At 42.7% G+C, this 10,857-nt stretch overlaps 1 protein-coding gene across 14 annotated transcripts in view; it reads right to left on the bottom strand.

The window, feature by feature from the left end:
* Positions 1-7,593: 7,593 nt before the first annotated feature.
* PTPRT (protein tyrosine phosphatase receptor type T) overlaps positions 7,594-10,857 on the bottom strand; it is a 1,347,533-nt gene continuing 1,344,269 nt past the window's right edge. For all 14 annotated transcript variants that reach the window (XM_007474314.3, XM_007474316.3, XM_007474317.3 and 11 more), the window contains one exon: positions 7,594-9,648. In XM_007474314.3, coding sequence (XP_007474376.2) covers positions 9,595-9,648 — 54 coding nt within the window. In that variant the 3' untranslated portion in view covers positions 7,594-9,594. The remainder of the gene's footprint in view (positions 9,649-10,857) is intronic.

Below are 10,857 nucleotides of genomic sequence, written 5' to 3'. Positions count from 1 at the left end.
CAATCCTATCAAGGGCCATGACTGAAACAAGAGCGGGGATTTTCACCCTGGATTTATGCAAACTGGCTTACACAATCCTGCCCTCAAGCAAGGGCTGGGACCAAAGGACCCCCAAAGTCCTTTCCATTTAGAGTGAGTTTATTCCTAGCAGAATCAAAAATTATTTCTTAAGGGGGAAAAGAAGAATGCTGAACCAGAACCAAAAGCGGAGACTACTTTTGTAGCTCATCATTACAAAATGGCTAAAATTGGCTAAAAGTCTAAGTAAGGCTTGTCTCCTGAGAATGTCTACCACACTCTGGTTCTGAGTCAACCCAAGTTATGAAGATGGTGCCTTCTCCTGTTACCTGGGCAAGGGACGCTTCTGTGGGACAATGTGTGTGGCTACAAGCTCTAACCTAGATCTCTAGCATCTCTTAGTTAACTTAGCTCGTGTTTTTCTGCTCCAATTACCTGTGGTTTGTAGACACTTAAAGAGGTCCAAGGCTGTTGGACTGATGTGGAAAAAAGCAAGGCCATGACTACTATTCCCTTTAGGATGAAGAGATGGGACTCCTTCCAGACTAGTGGTGGGTTCAACAACAACTAACAGACTAGGAGAGGATGGAGAGTAGCCAAAATATGCCACTGAGAGTTCTGGGCTAGGAGTCATGAGCCCAGTTCAAATAGATATATCTTAGTTGAGTGACACTGGGAAATACTCTTCTGTTTCTGGAGTTTCCATTTCTTCATTTGTAACTTTCACATTACCTCCTTCACAGTCATAAGAAAACTACTTTGGAAAGGAAACAGCAATTACTATAGAAAATTAAAATTCAGTGACGCCAGTTAGTGTTTTGGGGAACCCTGGGCTAAATGTAGTTCTGCTATCTCATCTGGTAGGTCCCAGAGTGATAGAACTGGTTCAGTCTACAAAAAGCTTAACACTAGATTTTGTTTGTATCAGAAGATTATACTAAAACTAGAAATCCAGAAACTATTGAGAAAATGCATGGAGAAAGCTAGTGTGAAAATGACAAATGTCTACAAATATAAAAATGGTCCCACAGAGGAAAATCTGCCCCTATCTTTGCTCCCATTTTTCTAGTCCCTACTCCTCATCCCTGGCTATCAACAGTCTACCCACGGTCTTTTGATGCTCAACTCAAATTACACCTGCTCAGTCTCTGAGGGTGCTCTCCTAAACACTCATACAAACTTTGTGCCTCTTTTCTGGAATTCTCCTATTCTACACTGCATTATATTTCTGTGAGATCTCATCTATTAGATCATGGATTCTTACCCTAGGGTTCGTGATTTTTTAAAATTGATAACTATTTCAAAAAATTGGTTTCATTTGTGATCTACTAGATTTCACTTTATGCATTTAAAAATGTGATTTTGAGAAGGCATCCTTAGGTAAAACTGGCTTGCCAAGAAAGTCTAATATTGGAAAAGAAAGGGTCCCTGTCACCAATGGTAAGCTCCTTACAGATAAAGCAAATACTATACCTTATTTCTCTTCCAGCCCAGGTGCCTGGGCCTGTGTGGGCATCATGCCAGAGGGGGAAACACCCTGGACTTGGAATGTGGCTTTATTTCTCTCTACCTGGGCAATCTGAGGCAAGTCACTTATCTGCTCTTGATCTGCATTTTCCTCCTCTGTAAAACAAGAGGTTTGACTCCACAATATTTAAGCTCTAAATCTTAGGATCCTTCAAGTTCCCATCTTCTTTCTTTCTCTGAGACCTAGCTTCCTTATTTATAAAATGGGGGGGGAGGGTGCACAAATATCATTGTCAGTGGTCTCTTTTGGCTCTGACTTTTATGATTTATGATCTAGGTGGGTGCTTAATCCACATTGAATGAATGAATGAATGAATGAATAGAATGACCTGCCTTCTCACAATGCTTGTTCTCACCTTCTTCCTGTGCCTTTCCTTCCCTGTTTGCATTGTGGCATTTTTTTTTTACTCTCTGGGCCTGTCTCCTGGTTGTATCTCTTCATGTTCCTGAATTAGCAGCTTTTGTGTGATTTCATTTCACCACCTGACTTCATCTTTTGCAGGGGCCCTTGTTGCTTGGTCAAAGTCTTAGTCAACGCAGCAAAATGAAGCCTGCTAGCAAATAGAGAAATGGAGTGATCATCCCCCTCCCCCACGGGGTGTTCTTTCTTTCCCATGGTACCGGACTCTTTGTCAGGGCCTCAGTAGGTCTCTAAAAGGAAAGTTTTCTCTGCTTGTAAGGAATAGACCCTCCTGTACATTTTCCTGGTAACTGTCCCATAAGTACCGTACTTACACAATACCTATCACGGACTGGTAAGAAGGATTTTCTACTTAATGTCTGTCTCCCTCCTTGTGCCTACTCCTTTTTCTAGAGGAATTTTCTTCTGAGATGAATCCTTTTTTTCTGAACTCTGGCCTCATCTTCACTGGGTCATTCTGGAATGCCTGGATAGCTGACCTGCTCCCAGCAGGAGGGACAAGGGCAATGGTCCCTTGCTCCCAGAGTTGCATCCAAGGGCATAAACCTTTCTGACCTCTGCCACCTGGTCTAATAAGAGCCTGAGTGGACAGGCTTGGATGGCAGAATAATAAGGTTCTGTTCCCTTTCCCAGGTCTCAGACTTTTCCTCTCTGGGTATTGATGGGCTATTGGCCTGATCAACCCTCCCAATAATTTCCTGTCCTATTTGTGACATTGCACTATTTATCCTCCCATTTTCTTTTCACTTCTAAAAGAATTAGCATCCAAAGTCAGACTCTCAGCCATCTAGGACAGGATGCAGTCTCAGATGAGTGTATTGGAAGCTGATTTGGGGCTGGATTTGGGCTTCTTCCCTGAAATCAGTCTCAAAGATTAGGGCCATGTCCAAATACTCCTCCTTCCCTTAATGCCATGGCATTGTTCAAAGGCTCAGACATTTATCTTTAGGAATACATTTATACATCTTCAGGTTGGGGCAATACGTTCATTAAGTTTACTACTACTACTGGGTAAAATATGACTCCCCTCTCTATATGTCCTAAATGCCTCTTTCATGAATATGGAATTTTCCTCCATCTCATACAGCAGGATTTCCATCCCTGAACAATTTCCCAATATTGAGCTCAGTCTTCATCCTTTCACACTGAAGACTCCTCATCCTCTCACTTCAGAACCATATGCCTTTCTCCTTCAGCTCAGGTAGTACACTACAGTAGAAAAGGCATTAGATCTAGAGTTTAAAGATCTGAATTCAAATCTCACCTCTGAACCTATTTGTATGCTCTTGGGCAAATCATTTAACCCCTTTGGTTCTCAGTTTTCTCATCTATGAAGAGAGGCTTTAAACAGATGGTCTCTGAGGTCCCTCAAGTTCTGGATCCTTTCCCATTCTCGGGGCCAATGTCTTTTGATCTTTTTCAACTTCATTGTATTAACTCCCCAATGATGAGGTCAATGCACATGCAAGAGAACTGCAGAAAGAGCAATTGAGTCAGAGGACCTGGTCTGAACCTTGTCTAGATTACTTAACTTCTTTGAGGTAACCTTAGTTTTCTCACTGGCATAATAAGGGAATGAGGGCAGATGATTTGTTAGGTCCCTTCTAGTTATGACAAAGATAAATACCTGGTTTGGGGGAGGCCATCTGGTGTAAAGAGGAAGCCTATAATTGGGCATGTGGGATTACACATACACACACACACACACACACACACATGCGCGTGCAGTTAGATATAGCCTCATTCTTTGGTGTATCCGTGAGGCAAGGGCCCCTATAGCTTTGCCACACTCATTTGCCTTATTCCAAGGGGCTGCTCTGTTAATGGGCTACATTAGCCTGGAGATTTCAGCAGGACTTTACTCTTATTCACTTGTGCATCTGGCAACTCTCCCTCTCTCTCTCTCTCTCTCTCTCTGTCTCTCTCTCTGTCTCTCTCTCTCTCTCTGTCTCTCTCTCTCTCTCTCTCTCTCTCTCTCCCTTTTTTTTCTCCTCTCTGAAGAGATAGCATCAACCTTGGACTCTGACAAAGGAGAGTCTGCATTGGTGACATCCAACACTTCTCTGATGGATTAAAGGAAAACCTTCCTCCGTTTGGAAAGATGCCTATGGTGGATGTGGACTGCTACCTACACTGCCTAGTTGCCTGGGGATTCTGGGCTGGGCTGCATCCTAAAGGGTAAATGATCAGCTCTAGAGTGAGGTGGGAAATCCTCCTCTCTCAGGCAGCCTGATTCAGAGCTGACTCTAGGTGAATGAGCATCTGCTGGGAGACTTGATCACACAGAGAGCCACTCTAACTCCCAGCTCCCATTTACAATGGCAGTGACTGGAGAAGAGTCCCTCTGGCTAAGCTGCTCAACTAGTTCTTACAAAGTCTTGCCTGATCCCCTCATAATTCTAGTGCTTTTGCTCTGTCGATTATCTCCAATTTATCCTGTTTCTATCTTGTTTGTACATAGCTGCTTACACGATGTTTTCCCCACTAGATGGTGAGCTCTTTGGGAGTAAGGACTCCAGCCTTTCTTTGTAATCCCTCTGCTCCCTCTCCTGAGTGCTTAGCATGGTGCTTGGCACACTGCAGACACAAAGAATGCTTACTGACTTGACTCTCCTGTCTCAGAGTGTTTGAAAGCATAGGCTTCCCCTCCACCTCTTTCATTTTTTTGTGGCTGCCTCCTAATCTCTAGTATGCCATCTCTCCTGATCTCTGAACTGAACTCTCCTTCTTTTAAGAAATAACTCAGGTGCTAGCTCCTTCCAGTAGCCTCTATGATCTCTCATTTCCTCTTTTAAAAAAAGATATCTTCCACCTGAGATTTTCTTTCTCCTCTCCTTCTTGGTTTGGGACTTGTGATTTCTTGCAGGTGAGGGGCTCCCCAGAGAGGAGCACCCCAGAGAGGAGCATCCCTCCCTCTAGTGATTGGCACCTTCTTTGCAACTTAAGAGTCTTAGTTGCCTGGGAAACTAGGTTAAGTGACTTGTCCAAGGTCATACAGCCAATATATGATGTCAGAAGTGGTACTTGAACTCATCTTCACTCCTAGTTGAGCTCTGTATCCACTGTGCCTCTGTCATATCTTTTATTATTCTTATCTGTCTATATGCATGTCACATTTCCTTGTGTTACCCCTTATTCCATTTTTATTTCACTCTCTTCTCTCTCACTTTGAGAGTTCTACATTTGGAAGTTACTGAAACTGCTTTTTTAAAATTTTAGTCATCTTATATTCAAATTGTATTTGTCTTGTTCATACCTTCTAGAAAAGGACAAGTCCTAGGAATGTTGATAAAACCTCTCTTCTCCCCACTGCTACTTTTAGTCCATTAATGGACAAATGATTTTGGAGGCAGAAAAGGAGATGGTCTCAAAATGTTATAGCAGGAAAAGGTCTTAAGGAATTGTATAGTCCCACCATCCTTATTGTATAGAACAAGAAATTGAGGCCCAGAGAAGAAATGGGACTTATTTAACAATACCCACCACATAGCTAATACGTGTAAAGAGTTCAGATTCAAACCCTGATTTTCTGCCATCAAGTCCAAGTTTTATTCTGGTTCTTCTCAAGAGTATCCCTTTCTCTTATCTATGTACAAGTAATATCTCCCTGTCTCCCCTCATCCTAACCTTCAACTCAGCAGCTCTTTGAGGATGTTTCCTCATGGAACTGTGGCATCAGAAAGGAGAGATATGACAAGTATATAGTTTGACATTTTAATGCCTTAATGAGTCTGTGATCTCATCAACATGAATAGTTGTTTCAGGAAGCTAGGTAGGTCAGAGGGTGTAGACCCCTGGGCCTAGAGTCAGGAAGACCTGAGTTCAAATTTGAGCTCAGATACTCACTAGCTGTGTGAACCTGGGCAAGTCATTTAAACCTCTTTTTACCATAATTCACTGGAGAAGGAAACGGAAAACCCGTCTAGCATCCTTGCCAAGAAAGCCCCAAATGGGATCATGGAAAGAATCACTGTATAAGTGAGTTCTTTCTAGTCCATGTATCCATAATCATGCTGTGCTACTCTCAGAAAACCTCCAGATGCCCTCCTCTGTTTCTTTGACTATTTTACAGACACCAAGGAAGTTCTTGGGCTATTTGTTACTCTAGGATCTTTCTACATGCTTGCCCTCCTTTTTTTTAGCCCTCCAAATGTGCTTGTGAGTCATTGCAAATCATAAGAATATATTAATGGCCATTTGCACCTTTGGTGTATCTCTGCATTGTCCTTTACTTGTAATCCTTCCAGAAATGGCAGAGTGGTACAGTGGTAAAAGCTCTTGGTTTAGCATTAGAAGACCTTGGTTCAGATTCCAGCTCTATCACTAGCTACCTGTGTGAACTTGGGGAAGTCACTGCAAGCTCAGCCTTGGGTTGAGAAATGAGGACTGGACTAGATGATCTTCATTATCTCTTCCAGCTCTATTATTGTGGCACTGGGTGGGGAAGTTAGAATGGGAGCTCAGATCTGTGCCTGGAAGTGGGAAGCCTTTAATGTAATGGAGTCTGTTGTATGACTTTCTCTGCCTTCAGCATCTACTTCAGCAGCATGAATGTTCTCCCTTGTTTGAATGTGTTCTCCAGGAGGTTCCCCAGGCTGCCATGGAGCAGATCCAAAGTTGACCTCAGCAGCTCTAACAACAGTGACAAAGTGAAGCAGGTGGAGCCCATACCAAGCCATTCTCAGAAATGTGCCCAACATCTGTATATTTGTTTAGTGAGAAATAAGGATGAAAAAAGAATAAAGCAAAGGACAGAAAACTGAGGGGGGGGGAGAATGGGTCACTATCCCCAAAGTTCAAGCTGTCCATGGAATTTCACATCAGCCACTGAAGAGATCAATTAATAATGTTTGCCCAAACATCTCTAAGCCCTGAAAAAAAAATGAACAAGTGATCTATTGGATCATCTCATCCATCTCCCCCTTGTGCAAAGTGGGAAACACCGCTAGTAAATGGCCAAGCCAGGACCCAAGTCTTGTCTTGTTTTGTTGGAGGTTAAAGCTGAGAAAATCATTGGAAAGCAGTTAAGTGTGGCTTCTCCCCCTGCTTCCCCAGTTCCTTTCTGGCTGCTCTCCCTCAGTGCATGGTAGTGTCTGGTTTCCTATCTTTCCCACTTAGTCCCCACAAGAAACTCATGCCTTCATCCCTAGTTCAGAGGCCCATTTTCAGGGATTTACCCCTGTATTCGGTTTTGGCAGACAGCATCACCAGTGGATTAGAATTCTTCAGTAAGTGCTTCTGAAAAAGATCCTCATAAGTAAAAAAGGCTTATGCTGGAAATGCTTCTGACGAAAGAATTGGAATTATGTCTCAAGGTTTCCAGTTCTCCCCTCAGGTATTACCTGGCAATTGTCAGTCCCTGCAATCCCAAGACACTGAAAATCCAGTATGCACCTGGGTTTCCTTTGCAAGAGCAGCCAGGATCAGTCCTGCTCAATAATGAGTTTGGGGAGTTCTAGTGCTCCTACCTCCAGCCAGCCTCCCCCAAAAGGTCAAATGTCATTCATTTACATCTTATTTTGAATTACAGTCAATATATCCTCTTCCAAAGGCATGTGTCTTGAGGGTGGGGCCTAGTCATTTTTCTTCTCCATATTCACAATGCCCATTACAGTGCCTGGCATATAGTAAGTGCTTAATCAATGTTTATTGATTAATTGTAAGCCTTATCCCCCTTCCAGAGCACAAGTCTTGTAACCCTAGGAAAGAAAGTCTAAATTTCAGGAGGCAGGAGTGGGAATGTGGAGGCCTTTGGGGGGCGGGAGATAAGCCAAGAAGGGAAGCATGGTCAAACTGGCACCCTGAGAAACAAGGGCATCCCAGTACCCCTGTTACCACCTTATTATTGTGCTTTATCAGACAGACATACCAAGGAAGGTGCTTGAAGCTCTGACCAGGAAATCTCTCCCTAGCTAGAGAATTGGGAAGGTGTAGGAATTATTACACAAATAGCACACTACTTCTCCAGGAGCCAGGAGGGCACTGAACTAGAAAAGTGTGAAATTGAGAATCAGCCAGGGGAGCGGTACCAGGAAGGAAAAGGGAAATGCCTTTTCATTTACAAGATATCCAAATTATAGGCCTATGGGATTATTTATATTCTTTTTGTTTGGGGGAAACAATGAATCTTGACATTCTTATCAGATCTGTGGAGACTTAGAAAATAAAAGTTGAGGAAAATATCTTCAAGATGCCTACCCTGTGCTTGGGGCACAGAATTGATCCCTTCTACCCCCCTACCAGGCCAGAAAGCAAATGGACCAATGATAACCACATATTGCCTTTACCAAGATGGCAGCAGGCTATAGGCCTGGGCTTCTCTGGCTTTCCTCCTCTTTGTAGTAGCTATTTAGAAAAGTATTTGATTTAAAAGAAACAAAGCACAACCACAATTTGAGCCAAAGTAACTCACCAAAGCTAGCTCCTGGTCCCATTTTGAATCTAGTCTCCTTTGGATTCATTACCCAACCTTTCAAATTCCCCATTGTCAGCTAACACAACTTCTAGTCATATGCTTGCAAACATTTCCATTTTTATGGGATGAGAAACTAATACATACCACTAGGCTAAAATGAACTTTTTTTTTACATTGAAAAAATGTTCTCTTTTCAGGTACACTGCTGAAAAATACTCTGCAAAACTGCTGAGGAACTCAAACTTGCTGTCCCCTTCACAGGAGTGGCATCATCATAGAAACTCAGTAGGCCACCACTTAGGAATCCCCTTTAGTTTCAGGGGTCAAGATGCCTGATTGGCGACACAAGAGGCAGGCACAATCTAGGACACACACAAAAGGACTGACAAGCTTTTGAGCATCCCCCAGTTGACCACAAAAGCCCAGAAAATAATATTAACAGTATTCTGCGTTTGGCCCTGGTTCTGTTAACAAGACAGAAAGCTGAGGTCAAAGCTTGGGGGATGGCAATGGAACAGGGCCACATGCAGGTTGTGTATGTGTGTATGTGTGTGTGTGTGTGTGTGTGTGTGTGTGTGTGTGTGTGTGTGTGTGAGACGCGCTGAGGGTGCACTGAAGTCTGGCACTGCGGCAGCAATGGCACATGGAGGCTTGGCCCAGGTGGGCCAGTCTAGGTCATTGGACTTGAGGGTACCCAGGGATCCAGAAGGAAAAGACAGCAGAGCAATGACTTTGAGGGACCTGACTCTTTTCCTCACACGTGATAAGGGATCTGTGCTCTTAATAAACAACCCCATGGGAAAGGGGTGTTGTAGAGGACACACATGCCTCCCTCCTTTCATATCTCCTCTCCCATTGGGTTTGGCTTTTCCAAAGGACAGTAGCATGAGATTCACAAACTTGAAAAGAACAAAAGAAGCGCAAGCTTTGGGGTCAGAAATTCCAATTGCTCCAGTTGCAGGTGAGGAAGATCCAACATGGTGCTGCAGATGTGGGGCCATTAGAAAGTAGACTCTCCTGTTTGGCCTCTAAGCTTCTTGTGATAAACAAGAGACCATTGACGAAGTAGTAAGTGCTACAGAGAAAAGCGGGTTCCCCAAGTCTTCTCTGTTGTGTCAGGATCTGTCCAGTCTCTCACTCTTTATTCCCTGGTTACTGCCTTTCAGAGAAAAGGGGTCTTTTGAGAAACCAGAGGGTTCCCTGTTCCATTAGGCTAAAATGAACTTAAATATTCCAGTGCGACTTCGTATACAAACTTATATTGATCCTAAGAAAGGGACAAAAAGAGATTGAGTAAGTGTTAACGGGGTTTTCTTTGAAATTTCAGTAATAAACTTACAGTAGAATTACCTCTCAATATCTCTATGCAAGTTCCTTAGCTTTAAAAAAAAATAACCCTTACCTTCTGTTTTAGCATCAAAATTATTTATGAGTTCCAAGGAAGAAGTGTGGGAAGGGTTAGGCAATAGGGGGTTAAGTGACTTGACCAGGATCACCCAGCTAGGAAGTGTCTGAGGTCAGATCTGAACCCATAACCTCCCCTCTCTGGGCCTGGCTCTCAAATCACTGAGTCACCTAGCTGCCCTTGGTTCCTTAGTGTTTAAGCCATGCATGACAAATTTTTAATTCACAACTGCATTTCCCCTGTTTCCCAGTCCAGTGTTACGCTGTGTAATCTCTGCCTATCTTTTCTGGTCTATGTGTGTCCCAAAACAGAAACTAATTTTGAAATTAGCCAAATATTCCTTGTATCCCACAAATAGGGGGCAATTCTGGGAATGTAATAGAAGTGAAGAGAGCACTTTACATTTCAATAGTGCCTTTCATGCTGACCATTTTAGAGTGAATGATCAAAATGAGCTAAGTCCTACAGTGAACCTATCCTATTAGGTGGACAAATGGAGCATTGAGGCACCAGGAATAAATAGGAATTAAATTTCATTCAGTCAGACTTCACAAATTTGAAATTGGAAAGGATTTCAGCAGTAACTGAACCAAAATTTCCATGAGCACTGTCTCTGACAGAGAGGTGTGCTAAGCAAAAGAATAGTGTACTTGACTGTGATCTTCTGGAAGGCAGAGAAGACTTAATCATCTTTGTATCTCTTATATTATCTAGTACACAGTAGGTATTAAGTAAGTGTTGAATGAATGAATGAATGAATGATCAAATTAATTAAAAAAGATTATAGAGGGAGTTCTCTTAAAACTACTTAAGAGAATAAGCGGTTTTCAAGTATATCCAAAGTACTCATTTACCTCAAAATAATCAATATGCTAATTTGAACTCCCAAAGTTGTCTTCTTCCCTTGCCTCCAGATTTCCCATACTCTAGAGGGAAAACTGGGTTCTTCAAGGCTAAGCTAGTGGAGAGTATAAGAATAAGCCAGTCCTCTGAAGCTGGAAAGGCTTCAAGTACAGGCTAACAACTGTTTGTTACACTGTGGTCAGTCTGGCCAAGTTCAGTGAGGCTTAT

The sequence above is a fragment of the Monodelphis domestica genome, chromosome 1 (assembly GCF_027887165.1).
Source record: "Monodelphis domestica isolate mMonDom1 chromosome 1, mMonDom1.pri, whole genome shotgun sequence".
Taxonomy (NCBI): domain Eukaryota; kingdom Metazoa; phylum Chordata; class Mammalia; order Didelphimorphia; family Didelphidae; genus Monodelphis; species Monodelphis domestica.
The sequence above is the reverse complement of the archived record's forward strand: the minus strand, read 5'-3'. Positions and strand labels throughout refer to the sequence as shown.